The following is a 22193-nucleotide window of genomic DNA, read 5'->3' as shown; positions in this document are numbered from 1 at the left end:
CATACATATAGCTGCTGTTCAACAAATATTTATTGACTATGTTAAGAGGACGCTCCAGGTGAGTAACTAGGGAAATCTCAAACATTCCCTTCCTCTATCCCCTGGGAAGCTGTCCTGACCTGGTGGCTGACCAGACCCAGACCCTGAATAATAAGCTAGCCCCTCCAATCTTAAAGAAAAGGGAAGGGCAGAAGTCTTGGAGAAGAGAGCACAAATCCAGAGCAAGAATCAGAGCATGACAGAAGTACCCAGAGCAGGTGGTACCCCAGGAAGTGGCCTCAACAAGCATTGAACCAGAAAGGAATGAGAGAGTAGAAACCACTGAGGTGGAAGTAATGAAGGTAAAAATATTGGGGTGTGGTCTAGTTTCTGTTAGAGAATGTGTGAACAAAGTTCACAAAAAATTGACTCTTTTTGTTTTAATATTTTTATTTATTTGTTTTTCTAATAACATGCAATGGTAATTTTCACCAATCAATTTTTTTACAAGGTTTTGAGTTTTACATTTTTCTCCCTCCCTCCTTTCCCTCCCCTCTCCCTGTGATAGAAAGCAATCTAATATAGGTTCTATATGTTTAATGATGTTAGACACAGACCCATATTAATCATATTGTGAAAGAGGAATCAAATTCAAATGGAAGGAAAAAAACTTTAGAGATAAAATAATGACAAATATATGAGACAATTTTAAAAAATTAAAGACAGTAAACTTTGGTCTGCATTTAAATTCCATAGTTTCCTCTCTGGAAATGAATGGTATTTTTCATCACAAATCTTTTAGAATTATCATTGATTATTATACTGCTGAAATGAACAAGTCCATCATAGTTGAACATCACTTAATGTTTGTAGTGTGTAATATATTCTTCTGGTTCTGCTCATTTCCCTTAGCATCAGTTCATATAAGTCTTTCCAGGCTATTCTGAAGTCCTGTTCCTTATGATTTCTTTTTTTTTTTTTTAGGTTTTTGCAAGGTAAATGGGGTTAAGTGGCTTGCCTAAGGCCACACAGCTAGGTAATTATTAAGTGTCTGAGACCAGATTTGAACCCAGGTACTCCTGACTCCAGGGCTGGTGCTCTATCCACTACGCCACCTAGCTGCCCCCTCCTTATGATTTCTTATAGAACAATAGTGTTCTATCACATTCATATACCATAGTTTGTTCAGCCATTCCCCAAATGATGGCATCCCCTGAATTTCCAGTTCTTTGCCACTATGAAAAGAACTGCTATAAATATTTTTGTACGTGTGGATTTTTTAGCCTTTTTTTCATGATCTCCTTGAGATATAAACATAGTAGTGTGTTATAAATGGTTCTTGAATACTTAGTCCAGAGTGATTAAAATGGTTTTTATTAAGATATCTTAATGGCACACCTCTCTCAAGGGGAGAAGGGCCAAGACTGACTCTTGAAGCAGAAGGTAAAGATAGTAAATAGTACTGGAGATTTAGCTGAGTAAAGAGTGATTAGTGTATTTGACTTCATCAGCAGCTCTCAGGGAATAAGGATTATAGGGAAAGAACAGCATAAAGAAATTTAAGACAGTTGCAGGGGCAGGCTTGCAACTGGGCTGATAACAGCAGCACCAGCAGAGGTAAGAGCAGGCTTTATGTAGGGGAGCAGCTTATGGTATCCTACTGAAAAGAGAGCAGTTAGGGGAAGGAGTTGAGGCAATTCCTATTATCTCAGTGGATTTACATCTCAGTACCCCTTTGGTGGGATATCCCTTGGTGTATAGGTTCCAGGTGAACCATATGGGAGCTATTTATCTAGATAAGGTTGGGATAGAAATCAGAAGCTCACAGGACATGCAAAGCCAGCACAGAAGTAAATCATATATGGCATAACATTTTTCTCTCTCCAATATTTCCTCTACTTCAGGAGGGAAACTACAACAGATTCTAGATCCTGGGAGGATTATCTTTGTTTCATAAGTTCACTAGAGAACCAGCCCCAGCACTGATGATTTCTCATTCCCCACCTCCTTTTTCTCCTGTCTGTGCCTTTTCAGAAAAACTTGGATCTACTTCCCAAATAAATTCTATTTCCTTAATGTTAACATTGCTGCTTACCTTGTCTTTTTGTGTGATTTTCTAAGCTAAATGTGGCTAACTAAAGCTTTCCTGATCTATGTTTTTCATTGCCCAAAAGTATCAGAGAAAAAATAATGGGGGGTGGCTAGGTAGCACAGTGGATAGAGCGCCAGCCCTGGAGTCAGGAGTACCTGAGTTCAAATCAGACCTCAGACACTTAATAATTACTTAGCTGTGTGGCCTTGGGCAAGCCACTTAACCCCATTGCCTTGCAAAAAAAAATAATGGAAGAGAGACAGAGAGCGGGGACAGAGACTCAAAGTTAGTTTGAATTGGAATGCAAAACTTTGTAAAAATGAATTTTTAAAAATTGCATTTATCTGTAATCAGAAAAATAACATACTATTTAAAAAAAGATTTGTCTTTCTTGCCTGGCTCCCCATTGTACCCTTGTGCCACAAATCCTGTTCTTCTCCTTTGTTTGAATTGAGTATCCACCATTAAAACCACTGTCATAAATCTTCAAATTTACAATTTTGATAAAAAGTCATCATGGCAGTTCCCTGGCTGGAACTCAAAACTGCAAAAAGAATTTGTGGTTCAATTTTAGTTCCGCAGAATAAAGAGAAAAAATTAGTCCACGAGCTTTCTAGGTAAGCTTTCTAGCTTAACTTTGACTGAATAAAACTGTGATGAACTTGGACATATGAGAACCAGACCCTGGTTATTTTCTCTTTTCATCTTAATGAAACTGGTTGAAAGGAAAACCATTCCTCCAGACCTTGGGAACTGAGGGAGTAGCTAGAAGAAACAGTCAATAACCTATGGGAGGAGTTGATGAAGTGAATGGGAAACAGTAGGTTGACTCACACAAACAATAGGGATCGATGAAACGGAATGATAACTACTCATCATCAGACTATAGCATCACATTATCATTACCACTGCTAGAAATAAGTGAGTAATTTTTTTCATCTTTTCCTCTCAGTCCAACAACCAATAGAACATCATGTTTCTGTCAGGCTTATGTCTACAAAGCAGATTTATTTATTATGATTCTTGTTCACAGTAATTCTGCATTTGAAAATGTAATTATAAAATGGTTACTACTTTGAATCCCATCCCCCACTCCCTTACATATCAAAATTCTCTAATAGGATTAGGAAAGGTCTGTCTTTCATAGACTTGTATGAACTGTTATAAATTAAAATGAATAGAACCAGATGAACATTATACACAGTAACAACAATACTGTGTGATGATCAGCTATCAATGACTTGATTCTTCTCATGAAGGAAAATGTTATCCACATCTAGAGGAAAAAACTGATGGAATCTGAATGTAGATTGAAGCATACTATTTTCACTTTTTTTGTATGTGTATTTTTCCTTTTGGCATATTTTGTTTTTCATAACTGTGGCTAGGATGAAAATATATTTTAAATGATTGTTTATGTTTAATTTATTCTAAATTGCTTACCATTTTAGGAAGGGAAAAAATTAGGAACTCAAAATTTGTAAAAATGAATGCTAAAAGAATTGGAAATCAAGGGGACACCCATCAATTGGGGAATGACTGAACAAGTTATTCCATATGAATGTTTTATGTTCTATAAGAAATCATGAATGGTTGGACTCTAGAGAAGCATAGAAAGAATTACATGAAATTATGCTGAATGAAAGGAGCAGAATCAAGAGAATATTATACACATTAACATTGTGAATTGTTCTACTATGATGGATGCGGCTCCTCTCAACAGTTCAGAGAGCTAGAACAACTTTGGGAGACACCACCATCCACATTCTGATGGAAAAAAAACACAAAACCCCACAAAATCTGAATGTAACACTATGTTCACTTTTTAAAAATTTCTCATATATTTTTCCTTCCTATCCTATGGTTTTCTTTCTTTCCCCTTAATCCTAATTCCTCATACACAAATTGACTAATATGTAAACATTAAACACAAATGAACATCGTTCATTAGATTGTCCACCACTGGGTGGGGGAAGGGAGGGTGGAAGAAAATTGCGTAACTTATAAATGTGCAAGTGGATGAAAAACTTTCATAACATGTAATTGGAAAAATAAAATATCAGCAACAAATGAATGTTAAAATTGTCTACATATAATAGAAAAAAATGAAATACTATTTTTAAAAAGATCTGTCTTTCTTTCACGGCTCCCATTGTACTCTTGCTCCTTTCCTCTGATTGGATTGAGTGCCCACCTTAAAACTGTAGTCACAAACCTTCAAACTCATTCATTTAGAAGTCATTTTCACAATCTTGGAGAAGGGAATTACAAACGGGACAGTGGCTGCTGCCATGGGATAACTCCACCTTTGCCTTCACCTCTCCTAAAGAATGTAGCTCTTAAGAAAACAATTACTGCCCTGCTCTTAGAGGGCTGATTTCACATTAGTTTTCTCTCTCTCAGGGGTTTTGTGGCCAGCCAGCCCCTTGCCATAAGTTCTTGTACCAATAATTAATTATAGAGTTAGAAGGCACATAATGTGTTCTTCTATTGATATTGTAAGTTCTTATGAGGACTGACTTACTTCTCTTTGTGTCTCCCCAGCACCTAGAACAGGTCTTAGTATACACAGTAGATGCTTTTTGAATACTTGCTGAATTGAACTCAATAAAAAAAATGGCAGGATGTAAAGGGGAAAGAGTTTAGAGTCTGAAGAGCAGAGTTTGAATGTAGTCTGAAATGCAGTGTGAAATTGAGTAAATCACACCTTCATAAAAAGCATAACTAATTCCTATGTGTTAAAGAGAGGCAAAACAAGGAGCCATTTGAGATCTAATGGGAAAAGTATATTATTGATAAAGAGATATGGTAAAACTGTAGTAGAGAAAATATTAGAGAAAAATGTTATGCCAAATGTTATTTCCCTCTGTGCTGGTCTTGCATATTCAGTTTACCTCTGATTTCCATTCCATTGTTATTTAGAAAAGCTCTCATTAACTGGGTCACCAGGAACCTATACTCTGAAAGCACTCTTATTAAAGAGGGTAGGTGGGGGTATTCACAGTATATTTTGATATTCAGATAAAGATACTAGAAATTTGGCACCCTAAAGGCTATTCCATCTAAAAAGGGGGTACTGAGATGTAAATACCCAATTCCTTCCCCAAACTCCCCCCAAAGACTATATCCCACCTTAAAGGTATACAAAGATGTAAACCTACTGGGATGATAGGAATTACTTCTACTCCCCAAAATTCCACCCATGAATAAACAAAATACCTGTTCTTTTTCCTTAAAAGACCTAACATTGCTTCTTAGTTAATTAGATTTCCTTAAGAGATCTAGCCCTTATTTCTGTTTAATTTTTTAATTTCTTTAATTGTTACTTTAATAGCTACAGTAACATGTAATAAACTTTCATATTCCCATACTTCCAAGTGGAATCTATGTGTAGAATTCATTCCCTACTTTTCGAAGAATTCATACCTCTGAGGTAGCATTTGACCTGATCTTTGAAGGGAAGGGGAAGGGAAGTAATTCAAGCATTGCAGAAAAACCTTGCCGAAGATCCAGAGGTGTGGAAAAAGTTGGTTATTTTGAGGGAACAGAAATATTTTCTTTAGTGGCAAGGAAAGCCAACAGTGGCTGCCACCTCTACCACTTCCCTTTTCCTTGTTTTCTTATGATCTTTGTCTGTGTCTGTCTCTTTCCTCCCTTCTTTTTTGCTTTCCTTCCTTCTCTCTCCTTTGTCTCTTTCTAGGCACTTCAGAAGGATCCCTGGCTTCCTTCAAGTCTTAATTAAAATCTCATTTTCAATATGAAGCTTTTCCTACTGCCCCTTAAAACTAGTTCCTTGCCTCTATAAATAATCTATACTTTATGACTGACACCCAAACCCTCACTCCTGGTTTGTCCTTAGTCTTTTTCATTTTGCTTCCTTTGTTAAACTTCTTTTTTCTTGTTCCTGATACATGGTAGATGCTTAATAAATATTTATTGATTGCTCAATTGCTCAATGGACCAGAGGGTGCATATAATATAAAATTCAAAAGCTCATTTGGCATTTTCTTTCCTTAGCTGTCAAATTGTTATTTTGGAGTTGACTTGTACATTCTAAGGGCTAATGGTCTCCTCACCACAACCACCTTATCTGGGCAGCTATATATGTATATCCCTCGAATTACTCCTTAGCATAGTGGAATGTATCAAGGTAAGGTAAATTCCTTGATTTAACTTCATTTTTTCTCTTTCTGCTTCATATGTATGACAAAATAGTCTTTGCATAGGATGATCATTCCAGCAACTAGTAAAAGAAAACTCTAGAAGACCACTTTTCTGTCTTGACATTGGTCCAGGTCTTTCAATTGTCCCCAAACAACATATGGAAAACAAACATGGTTTCTATGGAATATTCTGTGTGAGATGACATCTTGATATGATCTTCCATGGTGTTTAAGTGAAGAGGAAGAGCAGCTAAGGGGCACAGAGTTTCTTTGACTTCTCTTAAATTTGAGTATTTCTTTGTTGTATTTAGCTTTCCCTTCTGTTTCCTTATATAATGAGGGTCTGGCAGATGTTCATATGTTAAGGAAGTAATGCATAGAGCATCAGAAACAGAATCAGGAAGCCCTGAATTCAGATCAAACCTGACACTAACTGAGGATAATAATAGTGACTACCTCCCAGAATTGTTAAAAGGATCAAAGGAGATAATAAATGTAAAATAATAAAATAAAATGTAAAAAATATAAGAATAATGATTGATACAAAGAAGGTGCTTTATAAATGTTGGCTATGATGGTAATCAGACCTCATTAGCTTACTTAGCTCATGAAACCTCTTCAAATGGAAGATGCTAGGAAGCTTGTTTCCAGTTTCAGGAAATATTATGCATGATAATGTGTAAGCAAAGTGCTTTGTAGAGAAGGTGGAGAAACTGGTTTCAGTTGACTAAAAGAATATTTGAATAAAAGAATATTTGATTGGCTTCTGAAATATTCACAAAGGGCTATCAACTTCAGACACTTTTTCTTTTGCTTCTTTTACCTTTGTGGGAACTGAAGTTTGATGAAGAGAGGAGAGTTTCACAAGCCAGTGCATTCCAGAGGGCCTTTCCTGAAGGTGTTTCAAACTGAAGGTTCCAACTAGCCCAAGATTGATTCCCCGTGGAGCTAAGAATGACCCAGGCCAGCAGAGGATGAAATAAGGCTTCAGAGGCAGTAGTATCTGGATATGAATATGGTGAGGCCATGGAACTAAATTTTGTGGCAGGCCTGGCTCCTATAGAATATACACATGCAACACATATCTCTAGCCCTAGCTGTGGAGATTTTGTGTCAGAGCCAGGCTCCATTCCTTTCCCAACTCTTGGAGTGGGGTGGGCATGTCTTGCCTGTCCTTTCTTCCTCCACTCTCCTTTGCCACAATCTCTGGTTTTGCCTCCATCTCCTTTTGGCCAACACAGGTGTTGATCTCCCCTATCTTTGTCTCCTTTTCCTTGTCTAATCAATCACCAACTAGGACTTGTCTCTAGCTCTTCAATCTCCTGTCAGATTGAAGTTTTCAGGATTTTAGAGAAGAGTCCTAGGACACCACACTGTGGCCCTTCTGGATCCCCAGATGAGACCAATGAATATTGGAATGCCCTCCCAGGCCCAGTTTCCTGTCACTAAAGGTTTTCCATTTCCCTGGGTAGTTCTCTTTTGGTTAGGCCTTTGAGGAAGCCAAGACCTGCACACTTTGGTTAAGTTAAGCACTAAGCAAGTCATTAAGCAAGTTGGTCTATTTGCATAGTGACTGGACACCCAGATAATAGGGTCCTAGAGTCTGTTAGCTTTAGGATCATTTACCAGAGAACAATTCTACTTGATACATCCCACTCAAAAGTGTTTACAGCTTCTGGCAATCATATACAATCCTGAACTGAATAGAGCTTACTGATGTTTTCATTTGGTGTTATTGATCACTGCTTTATCTGACACTTCATCTCCACTTTGCATCCTCCATCCAACTCAGTTTCCCAAGAACAAAATAATTCCATCCTTATTAATCCCCTGGTCTCCTTTCTCTCTCCCCATACTCCCTTTCCTGTCTCCTTGTGGGTTTTCTTGGAAAAGATACTAGTGTGGTTTGCCATTTCTTTCTCCAACTAATTTTACAGATGAGAAAACTGAGGCAAATACATGGTTTGCTTGGGGTCACTGAGCTAGGAAGTTTCTGAGGACCAATTTGAACTCAGGGATGAATATTTCTGACTTTAGGCCCAGCACTTTATCCACCTAGACTTGTCCACCTTCCTTTATACAGGGCAGAAACTGGATTTACTCAGATGAATCTGCTGGCCCACCTGGAACAAGATGCTTCCATGTTGAGTAACCCATGGTCTCCCATCTCTTCAACCTCCCTCCCCTACTTTCCTACCTCCTTTAATATAGAATTATCTCCCCATTTAGACTGTAAGCTTTTTCTATGTTTTTGCAAGGCAAATGGGGTTAAGTGGCTTGTCCAAGGCCACACAGCAAGGTAATTATTAAGTGTCTGAAACCCGATTTGAACCCAGGTACTCCTGACTCCAAGGCCGGTGCTTTATCCACTACGCCACCTAGCTGCCCCTTGAATTTCTTATGAGATATGAGAGATCCTCCTGATTTTTCATTTAGAGTAGGGTCTTTCTACCATTTGTTTAGATAAAAGGTATTTGGCCAAGTTAGTGATCCAAGTCTTTCTGGTCTTATTGAAGACAGCAATCTGTGTGTTAAAGCCTTGGATTTGTAATCAGGATTTTTTAGAATAAGAAGGAAACTTAGTCCAACTCCCTTATTTTACAGAGGAGACAAGTGAAGGTCATACTGTGCCTCAGTTCTCCCCTCCATAAAATGGTCTCATAGGTCCTAAGTACAGATGTAAGATCTAGACCCAGGTCTTTCTTCCAACTATAAATCCTGTACTCTTACAATTATATCAAATTGTCCATCACAGAACTTGAATTTGAACTTCATGTTTGGTTGTTATGGTCGCCATGCTCCCAGACAAGTCCTTTTTGAGTCTCATTTCTCTGTCAATTTCTAGATGATCTCTAATGTCCTCTTGAGCTCAAATACTAAAGCTGGAGCCTTAACAACCTGAGGACATCTCCCCTTGGACCTTTGCCATGAGGTCTTCAGGAATTTGATGAAGAAAGAGAATGGAAAAGGGCAGCACAGGACTTACAGGAATATTTGAGATAGATGTATAAAAATTGCAAGGTATCAGTTATGGGATTGCACATTTATTATAAAATAGTTCTTAAAACCGCTGGGGATTAGGATTGATTTTCAATGTCTCCTATCCCCACTCCAGGTATTACACTGTGCCCTGGGCCAATCTGGCTCTTATCTGGGGAACTAAAAGATACCCCAGAAATTGTATATTAGTGTAGACTCCCATCTTCCACAGGTACATAGAGACAGGATTGGGGTTGAGATCTCTCCCTATTCTTCCTGTTCATTGGCCTAAGTGGCCCATATACAATATCCTCTATATTCAAGCTTCAGAAAGGTATGGCCAGGGTGGGAGTGGGGTAGGAAGGAAAGGACAGGGCAGTGCAATAGACTGCAGTGATAACATCTGGGTCATGGTCAGTTTGGGGGGATAGGGTAAAAAACAGAACAATGAGTAGAGGGCTGGAGCAAGCTAGATGAAAGGTTTTTGAATAAGCAAGTTGGACTCTGGGGGAGGGGGTTCTTTTTGTGAGGTAAGAGAGGTAGAATCCCCACAGGCCCAAGAAACCTGAGAGAAGAGCAGCCAGATCAGAACTGGGCAGAAGCAGGGAAAGGAATATCTTCAGGTGTCTTTACTGAACCTCAGTTTCCCCCCCTCAGTGAAATGAAGAGATTGGCAGTTGATCTATAACGTACCTCAGCTCTATAATGTCCTAATCCTGCTTCCTCTTGGGAAGAGTATTTACAATTAATATTTGTACTTGATAACTATGGGCTAATATGATGTCCCACCATCAAGAGTCATGTAGGCTTGAGGAGGAGGAAGATGAGTAATTGTAAGCAATCTAAACAAATATAAAAAACTAAAAAAACACATATATACATACATATATATATATATATATATATATATATATATATATATATATATATATATATGTAAATATATGAAAGAACTCTTCTCTAAGATAAACAGTTTTAACCTGCCTGCCTCCAGATGGATAAAGTCAAAAGCCCTATTTTGGAGTGAGTGAGTGAGTGTGTGAGTGTGTGAGTGAGTGTGTGAGTGAATGAGTCTATGAGAGTGTGTGTGTGTGTGTGTGTGTGTGTGTGTGTGTGTGTGTGTGTGTGTGTGTTAGGGAAGGGGTAGAAGCCTCCTCTTGATGAAATGGATTCCACAGAGAAGAGCCTACAAGCACCATGAAGCACAGGGCTTTTCCTTTCCTGCTGGAGGAGGGGGGGATGATAGGCTCAGGAGAAGAATGATAGGAGAGGCTTTGGCCCAGTGTCTTCATGAAAGGCCTCCACCTCTGGGCAGGAGTCAAGGTTGGAAGAATCTTCGGATAATGAATCGACCCAAGAGCACAATACCCATGATTGTCATCACATACCAAATGGAGTTGTTGGAGAGGTCCAGGGCTGCCACCTAGGGATGAGAAAGACTATCAGAGAAGGTATAAGAATTAGTTGGGAAAGGGGCAACATGGAAGGATGGAGGGAGAATTCCACAAGCCCCTACCTTGGGTCCATTCCTGAGTTTTACCCTGATTCCTGAAACATTTCACCCTGCTTAGTCACATTCTCTCTTTTCCCCATCTTTATTCTAATCCCCTATGCCCTCCCTACTCCCTCCCTGTCCCCAGGGTCCCTGCTCACCCAGCCCCCATTCTGGGCAATCCAGCGGGCAATGCAGTGTTGGAGCATGAAGTCAGTCACAAATCGAGCTATACGGCCCAGGAAGCCAGTCAGGCCCCGCTGATAGACATGCAGGGCCAACCGGTAGCCAAAACCCAGCAGTGCCACCACTCGGCCCCAGTTGATGCCACTTTCGAATAAGCTGTGGGGGTAGGGTAAAAATATCAAGTTAGTGAGTTTTCTTTTTTACCTCTTTCCCCTGGTTCTATTACTTGGCCCTATGGGACTAGGAAGGAGGTCCAGGTGCATGCCACACCAGTCTTGAAGGAAGTAGGTAGGCTTCTCCCTGAGGCTGGGGAGACACTTTCAAACCCTAGGGAGACTGAAACTCCCGCACAGAGTGTGACAGTGACATCTGCTGAGGTCTCCCCAAAAGATGATATCCTCTTAGTGCAGCATTTGAGAAAGCAACCAGAGGTAATTAGGTCCCCTGTTCATCTAAACCCACTTAGTCTCAGGAAGAATCCTATAACTCAATTAAGCATTATTAATTGCCAGGTACCCAGGATTCAAATGCAAAGAAAGAAACTGCCTTTCTCAAGGAATTCACATTTTAATAGGGCAAAACTCAGAACCTGGATGCCCTAGAGGGATACTATCTGGGTATCAAAAGTTGGGCACAGCTGGACCACCTCCCAGGCTGGTTGTCAGAGGTGGTCTCTCTCTTCCACCTACTGCCATTCAACCTGCAAGTCATTTCCAGTGCAGTGATGACTCCCACCACTCCTCCCAGCACAGAGTGTCCAACAGAAAGCAAGAGAGGAGGAAGGAGAGCCTGAGATATCAAAGGGAATGGGGTTTTACCTGCAAGCTGAGGAACCACTGCTAGCCTGACATCCCGCAGAGACAGCAGGGAGAAAGAGGACAGAAGAGGAGGTTAGGTCCTAGGAAACTCAAGAGGGAACGAGGGGGACACCTCAGGAAATGGGGAATGGCTTACACTAAGTCCCCAGAACATCACATTCCCTCCCCAACCCTGGAGTCTAGGCCATCAAATATCTTTTATTCTTAATGTTAACCATAAATTGAACTCTAAAAGAATAAGGTAGCCTTTTTGTTATTTTTCAGTCATTTTAGTCATGTTCAATTCTTCATGACCCCATTTAGGATTTTCTTGGCAAAGAGAACTGGAGAGCTTCTGTCCCCCCCCCCCCCATTTCCTTTTCCAGCTCATTTTACAGATGAGAAAATTGAGGTAAATAGAAGTGAAGTGACTTTAACTCAGGAAGAAAAGTCTAGCCCCATCTCTAATTGTAAGACCCAAGTATCCAGTCTAACAGCAGCTCTTAGGGTGGGCTGTCTTTAGGGTTCAAACTCTCTTGCTGCTGTTTTTCTTCCATGGTGGTAAACATGAAAGAGCAATCTTTCCCATTTGATTGCTGTCTCACAAGTCCTAGAAGTTACTGTTTTTCAGAGCATCTTGGGATTTAGAGCTGAACAAATCCAATTATTCCATTGGAATCATCCAATCCAATCCTCTAGTTTTATAAAGGAAGAATTGAAGAGTTAGAGGAAATGACTTCCCCGAAGTCACACAATTAGTGGCTGAATAAGAATGAAAACTGAGGTCTCCTGACATCAAATTGTGTTCTTTCCTTTGTACTACTCTATTTCTCGGGGGGGGGGGGGGGGGACAGTCAACCAGAGGGAATGATCGCTTATTCTTACCTACCTAACAATTATTCCTGTAGGGTTTTTAAGGCTTATTAAGGATTTTTCTCACCATAACCTGATGAGAGAAATCTGTATTTTTTATTAGTCTCCCAGAAATACAGTTCCTCATATTCCTAGGTGAAAGGCGTGCATTGGTACTCACACCCTAGCTATTGGAGGCACTGGGACTGTTACAGAGAGGGGGTTGCTCCAGAGCAACAGGAAAGCACAGAAGCAACACAGGGAAACAAATTGCCACTGAGACAGGGCTCAGAAAGGGAAGGAAGGAGAGGTTACTTGAAAGGAGGAACTGGGGAGGTGGATACCTGGAGGCAATCTTGGTGAAGTACTCATAGGCATTGTCTGAGGTGGGTTGCAAATGCTGCAGCATGGCCTTGAATTCTGAGTCATACCTACGACTGATGTCATCCCCAATGACGGCTAGCTGGCGGCCCACCTGTTCTGTGGTGCTGGGGTGGTAACAGAAAAACAGAGAAGGTCAGGACTGCCACAAGAAGAGACCTTACCTTGTTCCCTCATCTCTGGGGGATAATTTCACACACAAACTGAAGGATCTGAATCTGAAAATAAATACTTTGTAAGCCCAAGCTTTGAGAAGAGGGTTCTGGAAATTGGTGGTGGAGGGGAAAAGACTGAGAGCAGAGTTGTTAAAATATTACATGAATGTCCTCATTCATGGCTATGGATGGAGAAGAACTTAAAGAGGGAGTGCATGTTTATGTGACCAAAAACATACAAAGAAATAGGCTGGATATGACATGACTTAACAGTAGAACCCTGGTTGCCAGGGTTGATCCTCTCCTCACTTTTGTTTTTTTTTTAATTGATATTTTATTTTTCCAATTACATATTATGAAAGTTTGTCAACAATCATACACATGCATATGCATATTTTTAAGTTATATAATCTTCTTTCACCACCCCCCTTCCCACCTCCCTCCCCTTGGCAGCAAACACTCAGGTGAATGTTGTACATACACCTTTGTAAAACATGTTTACAGATTATTCATTTCTGGTATAAGAAATTAAGATTAAGGGAAAAGAAAGAAAATCATGAGATAGAAAAGAAATACATAAAAGAATTTTTTAAAAAGTGAATGTAGCATTCATTCAGATTCTGTAGGGTTTTGTTGGGTTTTTTGGTTGTTTTCGTTTATGTTTTGTTTTTCTTTTTCTGAATGTGGTTAGCATTGTCCTTAGCAGGTCTCCTAAGGTTGTCCTGGCTCTCTGAACTGCTGAGAGGAGCTACATCCATCAAGGTTGATTAACTCACAATGTTTTTGTTAATGTGTACAATGTTCTCTTTCTCCTCATTTTTCTTACAGTCTAGCATATTTTAGTCTACCTGAGCTAATGGCCCTCAGAGACATCCCCCATTGTTCCCTATGGTTGCCACCAAGTTAGGCAGTCTGGGGAAACTCTTCTTGATAGAAAGCCTTCTTTCCCCAGTTCTTAAAATCACAAGTATTCAGAGCCTTCAGGGACATCTTGGGACCAGTTGCCATGATCCCTTGGAGATGACCATACTTATAACCACTTATCTACCTGTTCCCCAAACCAACTGCTTCCCTTTTCTGGCTTCAGAATTTATTTTCTCTGTTCTACCCAATTCCCACTCTATACCTACCTGGTCACTCTGGTCCCTAATTCACTGGTAGGGACCAGGAAACATTTATGGTTTTTTTGGGTATCTATCTCCTAACCTTGCCCTTCTTTCCTATGGTCCCTTTCTAGTGACTTCTCCACAATCCCCCTAACAATTTAATAATGTTGAGTCATTTAAATCCTGTCCAATTCTTCATGACTCCATTTGGGGCTTTCTTGGCAAAGATACTGGATTACTATTTCCTTCTCTAGCTCATTTTACAGATGAAGAAACTGAGGTAAACAAGGTTAAGTGATTTACCCAGAGCCACACATCTAGAGTCTGGAGTCGAATTTTAATTCAAGTCTTCCTGACTCCAGGCCTGGTGCCGGTATCCACTATGCCATTCAGCTGACTTATTAATTTAATAATACATACCTCAAATACTTTTCATACAGTAAAAACAACATACATTTTCAACTAACACCTAGGGAAGGGCCATTTCATCACTGAATACGTGTATACATGCATGTACATGTGAAAGTTCTTGCCTCTATTTCTCCATATATCTGCTTCTCTTTCTCACCTGCTGAGCTGTTGGGGCAGGGTGTCCATCTCTGGGTCTGCAGGGACAGCCTCTCCCTCAGCTTCCTGTTCCTGTTGATGGCGGTAGAAGACATAACTTCGGAAAACCTCTTCAGTCTCTCGGGCCACTTGTTCCTCTGTGAACCAAACACCCAGTGTTAGAGCCAGATGAGAAGTGGGAAAGGAGCATCCCCCATGCCACCCTTCTTTTCTGTCCTTCTTTCCTTCCACACGGGCTTAAAGCCATCCCTTTATCTTTTAGAGTATAAATCTGAAAATATAAAATAAAATGTCCAAGCTGGTAGGGAGCATCTGGTAGGGAAGCCCAACTCCTCTATTCAGACAAAGAAACTTAGGCTCAGAGAGGGTTAGGGAGAGATTTGTCCAAAGTCACAAAGTGATAGGATCTGGGATTAATTCTAAATCCAGAACGAATTTTCCCTATGCCTGGCTACTTCTCAGTTCCTTGTTTCTTTGTCAATTAGTTTGCTCTTTCTCACTTTCAGCCAATTTGATTCCTCTCTAAAAAAAAGTTAGATTGGAAAGATAGGGTTACCTTCTTTATTCCCAGGATTCTGACTCAGAACCAGATCCATTGATTGTCCCCTTTCCGTAGAAGACCACACAAATGCAAGAAATAAGTGAAATCATAGTAGCAAGGTACTTCTCCCCACAGAAGGGGCAAAAAGCTAAACCCTGACTACACTTCCATTTTCATTACCCCACAATTCCATCACAAGACAGTAAACTGAAGTAGCTTCTCAAAGCAGGTTTAAAAAAAGTCGAGTCAGGCTCCCTCTCAGACTCCATCCTCACCCCCAATTTCTGCTTCACTCTCCTTCCCAGAAGATATTCCTTAGAGCTAGAAGATGGGAGAATACTCTTACCTGCAGTCGATGAGGGGGCTCGTACCCGGTTCACCTGCCTAGAAGCCATGCTGTGAATGATGGTGCCAGCCTGAGAAAGGGGGAGAGTGATGGTAGGAGAGAACACAAAATAAAGACAAGAATGAGCAAGGGTGGCTGTTCCTAGTTCAGAGATTTATAACTGTTCACTAAGATATGAACTGGGCACCCTATCTACACACATACACACACACACACACACACACACACACACACACACACACACACACACACAAACAGCAACATACTGGGTAAATTTATTAGATGAGGCACTCCTGATGCCCAGCCTAGCCTAGTTCATCGGTCCTGTGGTTTTCACACCACCATACCTAGCAGACCTTGACTTCTCTATCTGAACCTCCTGATCGTGACCAGTAGTGGAGGAGGGGAAGGGATGCTAGCAGGGGAAATAGCTTAGGATCAAGCTGGGAATGAAAGGGATGAACTGAAGAGGTCCTCAAATCCAAGGCTCCGAAGCCTAAAGAAGTTAACTTCTTGGGACTTGCCCAAGGTCATGTAGGTGATAAGTAACAGAACTAGGATTTGAGCCACTTTCTCTGACTTTAATTCCCATCTCTTTCCTTGCCTTGGTTCACATTCTAGCCAAGGTGAAATCTGGTAAACATCAAGGGTAGAGGGGGAGGAGGGGAAGTATGGAAGAAAAGGGGAGGAGATGCTGCTGTCCCTTAACTGGGGTGGGGGATGGGGTGCTACTTGCTCCAAATAACCATATATTTGTTACCATGTTGTACTGCATTGCTGTAGCCTTCTCCACATCCTGCCTTGGGTCATGGGGAAGTTCCACCCTTTTCTCTGACCCTCCTCCCCCAAGTCAGGGATCACTGTAATAATCTGATCTCCCTCCTAGTACTTCATTTCTCTGTCCTTTTTTATTGATAATAATGAAAAGTTAGCAGTTTTGAGGTTTGCAAAAGAGCTTTATAAATATCTCATTTTTATCCCATAACACCCTAGAAAATTAAGTCCTACTACTAGTATTATAATATGATTAATATCAAATTTATCATTATGTTATTTATAGTTTATAAATTTGTGATTTAATATATTCATTTAGTATTATTGTGAAAATTATAGTACAAATATTGTTATTAAAATAAAAATTTTACAGATTATTTTATAGATGAAAAAATGAGGTAGTCAGAGGGTAAGTCACTTGCTAGTAAGTGTCTGAGGCACATTTGAATTCAGCTCTGCACTATCTAGCTGTCGTGATTACAATATAAATCTTTTTATCCATTAGGTGAAACTGATTACAGGTTCTTTGAGAGTAGGCCTATGTCCTGTCTATCTTTGTTACCATCAGGAAATACAGTAGCAAGTGCTCTTGATAAATGTTTGTTGAATTACTGAATGAATGATGCTCCATTGATAGAAAGATAGATTTACTTGTGGGTTGTGGTTGGGTCCTACCAAGGATGACTGTTTATAATCCACTTCCATCAGGTCCCCTGAAAGGGGGCATCCTCAGGGTTGAAGATCTCATCGTTAACAAATTTATGGGATGTTGACTGATAGACTAGGTAAATTGTGTTCTCCCCGACTCCCCCATATATTAATAACAAAGCTCTTTTCATGCAAAACCTCCCCAGATCCCTCACCACAACTTGGTTAAGTAGTCAGGGCAGTTATTCTGATCTCCACTTTAAGGATGAGGAGCCTCAGGCTAGGAGAGGAGGTTTAAGTGGCTTTCCCAAGGTCACACAGACCAACAAGTAAGCAGAAACCTTCCTTCCTATAAAATCACCCATGGATATCTTTGTAATCTAACCCCATAGGGATAGAAGATCCTGGGATAAAGAAGAGGTCGGAAGCCATGTGAACACTTAAGGCAAAACACACCCTATCGCCTATCTCTACACTTATAGGACTATCAGACCTACTTGAGTTCACATTTATGTCTATGTTTGTAATCAAAAAGGTTTATTATGAATAAATAATAAACAACAATTTATATTTGGATTATAGGATTTATAAGGACAAAGATGACCATCTCTCTCCCATTTTGCAGCTAGGTGGTACAGTGGATACAGCTCCAGGCTTGGTGTCAGGAAGGCTCATCCTCCTGAGTTCAAATCTGACCTCAGATCACTGCATGATCCTGGGCAAGTCACTTAACCTCTGTCTATCTCAGTTTCCTCAACTGTAAAATGAGTTGGCAAAGGAAATAGCAAATCACTACAGTATCTTTGCCAAGAAAATCCTCAATAGGGTCACAAAGAATCAGAGATAACTGAAATGACCACACAACAACAAAGTGAAGACCCTCAAAAGGGAAGTGACTTGTCCAAAGACAATTATAGTAAATAGATTTGAAGCTAACCTTGTCCTGACTCTAAATCTAGTGCTCTTCTCAATCTATCTCCTGAGTTATCCATATCACTTTATGGTTCACAAATGCCTGTTTCACAAACAGCTACTATAAAAGCAGAACAAATATAATAATCACCCATTTTTTTTGGCTGAGGAAACTGAGTCTCAGAGAGATGCTCTGGAACACATGAGTACTAAGTATCCTGGCTAGATAAAGCTAGAACCTAGGTCCTCTGATTTCAGGTTCAGTAATTTTTTTTACTTCTTAAGGACACAAGAAAAGCAGTCGGAAGTAGAAGATCCTTGGGTTTGTGTGCTTCTTCCCTTAGCCCTCAGAGAACCCTCAGAGCACCTCTGTCAGGTCTAAAGTTGCTTAATGAGAGGTTAGGAATTTCTACAGAGCAGTCCATGGAACCAGATCAGAAAACTCTTCTCTAGAGCCATGAAGCCCTAAATGGGATTGAGGTAAGAACCCCACTAAAAACCGTTCTCTGCGCTCTCACCACGCTGCCCCACCCTGCCTAGTCTACTGATGTCACCCATCATGCGCCTGTGCCAACACCTTGTCCACTTCCTGCTTACCACCCCCAACCATACAGCCTGTGTTTCTCTTTCCCCTCCCCTACTCTCGGGACCCCAAAGGGAAAGGGACAGAAATTTCCTGAAATGGAGATGGTTTGCTTTCAGTTTAGATCTTTTCCTCAGGACTTTGCTCTATGTTCTAGCAGCTTCCTCCATCACCTCCATCACATCTAAAGCAGCATCTCTTCCCTCCTACTTGTATGCTCAAGGGCAAATCTATAGAGGGAATCCCAGGTCCCACTCCCAACAAAGCCCTAATTTCTGAAGGTTCTTATTTTACAGGATCTTAGATTTTGAGCTGGCAGGGAACTAATTTCTTCATTTTACGATGGGAAACTGAGGAATTTATCTTAGGAATTTGTTCAAAGTTACACAGGTAGTCATAGACTTGGGATCTGAATCCTGGTTCTCCTACTCCACATGCAGGGCTGTCTATTGCCCATGCAGGAGTCCCCTCTCATTTTACCTCCGAAGTACCCTAATTTAAGGGGTTAGGAGCCTGGGATTTTCAGTTTTCTCCACTTTCAATTACCCCCACCTATTCAAACCAAACATATTTTATTCATGAAGTACATTGAGATCAGGGGAGTCAGAACCAGGCCTCATTAAAACAGACCTTTGCCTGGCACACCCACCCCTATTCTGTTCCAGAGAAGTTTGTAACACCTTCTGATAAGGTTCTCCCTTTTCTTTCCTCTCCCCAATCTACTGGCTTCTAAATCTAACAGCCCATGAGGAGCAGAGAAACACCTAAGGGATTCTGTGACATATTTTCATTCCCAAAGCCCAAATCTTAGGACTCCATCAGTGGGACTAATTCCAAAGGAACATTTTCAGATCCAGTGGCTGCCTAGAAATATCACCCTTTCTCCTATTAGAGCCCTAGATCTGATTTATTTTAAGAGTGTGTTTTGCGGGCCAGGAGAGGTCTTGATCCCGGAATCTCAGAATGTCCCTGTTTTAACATCAACTTTTCTTCCCTTGGATTCAAGAGCAGCTTAGGAAGAGACATTTGGAGAGGGATACTCAGCTATGGTTATTTAGCTTCCACTAACCTGGACCTTCTGTGACTATGAGAAAAAAAAACAAACCTCAAGTTTTTCTCCCGCTTTTTCTTGGTTCCCCCAAGAGGCCCAAGAGGCCTCAACTCTGAGAATCCCACGAATTTGGAACTAGAGGATATGAAAGTCAGGCAGATTGTCCAAAGGAACCCCTGCTCAGTATAAGCCCTGGCAGAGGAAGCTGGTGGCAAGGGCAAGGCCCTTAAGGCACAACTATGGGGTCAGTTGCACTGATCCACCCTGGAGAGCTTCTCCCTGGGCCAGGGAGGGGTGATGTCTATATCCTGGGGGTGGGGGTGGGGGGGCTTCCACTCCAGTTCTCATATCAGACAAGAGATCCTGGACAGGGTATGAATGGGCCAGGCTTAGAACCTAGTGTCCCAGGTCCCAAAGGATTGGGGGTGGTGGGTTGGGACTCACCCTGGGATCGCTGCCCCTGTGTCCCCAGGAACAGAAACCCTAAGGCCCTGGCTTCCAGGAACCGGCAGCAGCAGCAGTAGCGGCAAGCAGCAGCGGGTCAGTCCATCCCCCTGCACCCAGACGCTTCTCTTTCCTGCTCAACTCGGATCCAATCATAGAGACGAGGCGGAGCTGAGCAGAAGGGGGGGAATGGGAGTGGGGGGGACTAGTGAGCTCCCTCTAGAGGCCCCTTTTCTGGGAGCAACTGGGCCTCGATAGCCTTTGGCTTACTTCCCTCTACTAGGTTAGTCCCCAACCTCCTTTCTCAAGATAGAGGGATCTGGAGTGCAGGGACGCTAAAGGCCCACCCAACCAACCACCATTTAGGGGCATCCCACCTTCCCCTGGCTTCCAGATCAAGACTTCAAGTCTGTCAGAGAAACAGGCAGAGGCAGACTTTGCCTTCTTAACCTGCTCCTTCTCCTTGTCCCAAACCCAACTTCTTTTCTCTCAGTCCACTTCTCTTTTCAAACCTCTTCTCTTTTCAAGAAGTTAATAGATCCAGGAGTATCTCCTGAGCTTCCTCTTCAGGCAGGAGCTATGCCTAAGCTATGTCTTTGCCTCTAAATTTGGAGTGATAATAATAAAAATAATAGCTAGCAATACATTTCTTTAAGATTCATAAAGTGCTATACATATGCTATTTCATTTGAGACATATGAAATGAATAAATAAGACATGAATGTTATGTGAGTATGAGCATTTTATGAATATATATGAGTAAATGAGATAAGCATTATTTAATAAAATATGGTTATCATAATAGTAAGAATAGTGCTTCATTTTCTTTTTCTTATTAGGTATTTTTTTTTTTTAGGTTTTTGCAAGGCAAACGGGGTTAAGTAGCTTGCCCAAGGCCACACAGCTAGGTAATTATTAAGTGTCTGAGACCGGATCTGAACCCAGGTATTCCTGACTCCAGGGCTGGTGCTTTATCCACTATGCCACCTAGCCGCCCTTATTAGGTATTTTTAAGACAGGTAGTTGGAGCAACTAGGTGGCATGGGACCTGAAGTCAGGACAAACTAAATCCAGATCTAGATTCCAGATACTTACTAGCTGTGTGACCCTGGACAACTCACTTAATTTCAAATGAAGAGACAGAGAGAGAAAGAATGGTGGTTAGAGAGCTGACCTTGAAGCCAAGAGGGACTAGCCTCTAACAAATACTGACTACATTACCCTGAGCAAGTCACTTAAATTTCTGGTGCTTTGGTCAACTATCACAATAATAGCCTTGCTAAAAGAAACCTTAGAGAATTCATCTTGTTCTTCTGCTTTCCTCTTGGTATTACTTTACAAATTAGGAAAAATGAGGTAAATTTAAAATGATTTGTCCAAGATCATATGGCTAAGGGAAGGAGAAAGAATAAGGAGAAAGGGGTAGCAGGGCCCACCTGTAGTGAGGATGATGACTCTTCTGTCTCGGGCGGGGGGGGGGGGGGGGGGAAGGAAAATGGGTATCTCTAGACTTTCATTCCTGCTAAGAGAAAAAGCAGAAGGTTGGTCCTGAGGCTAGCACTCTGCTTTCCTCAGAGAAAGAGGGTACCAGGATAAAAGTATATCAATATATTCCCTTAAATATTGTTCATTTAGGAGAAATAATCAGGTGCAATATAACTTTTAATCATTTTTGTCCTTTTATGGGGAAAGAAAGCCCCAAGTTCTGATAAAGTCTTGACTCCCATTTCCACAATGAATTCATGTATCAAATAGCCAAGAAACGCATTTGTCCAAATCATAGCAAAACAGAAATCAGAGAAGGTGTATATAAGAGAATACCTACCAGACAATCCCCACTCTTTGGCTCAACAAAGAGAGAAGGTCCTGGACTTAACCCAAGGGAGACTCCTCAAAGCTTCTCTCATACCTGCCCCTCTTATGTCTTTCCAGAAACTTTGCTGAAGTTTGAAGTGGGATTGAACTTTTCCATCTTTTCTCTCAGAGTTGGAAGTCAGAAGCAAGGGAAGCAACTCAATGCTCCAAATCTTAAAGCTTGATGAGTCCTCCAAGGGGAACTCAAGGAGATTGGTGGAAGAGGGTCTGAATCTGTGATTTAACTGTTATGGGAAACCAACTCTACTATGGTTGTTAGCTCCTACTCTA

At 41.0% G+C, this 22193-nt stretch overlaps 1 protein-coding gene across 1 annotated transcript; it reads right to left on the bottom strand.

Annotated features, from left to right (window-relative positions):
- Positions 1–10157: 10157 nt before the first annotated feature.
- BAK1 (BCL2 antagonist/killer 1) lies at positions 10158–20176 on the bottom strand. Its single transcript, XM_074236540.1, has 6 exons — positions 20049–20176; positions 15637–15706; positions 14751–14886; positions 12885–13028; positions 10867–11047; positions 10158–10636 (listed from the first exon to the last, which is right to left on the bottom strand). The coding sequence occupies exons 2-6, from the start codon at positions 15683–15685 to the stop codon at positions 10532–10534; spliced, it is 615 nt and encodes a 204-aa protein (XP_074092641.1). The 5' UTR covers positions 15686–15706; positions 20049–20176; the 3' UTR covers positions 10158–10531.
- Positions 20177–22193: the final 2017 nt, after the last annotated feature.

The sequence above is a fragment of the Macrotis lagotis genome, chromosome 5 (assembly GCF_037893015.1).
Source record: "Macrotis lagotis isolate mMagLag1 chromosome 5, bilby.v1.9.chrom.fasta, whole genome shotgun sequence".
NCBI lineage: Eukaryota > Metazoa > Chordata > Mammalia > Peramelemorphia > Peramelidae > Macrotis > Macrotis lagotis.
The sequence above is the reverse complement of the archived record's forward strand: the minus strand, read 5'-3'. Positions and strand labels throughout refer to the sequence as shown.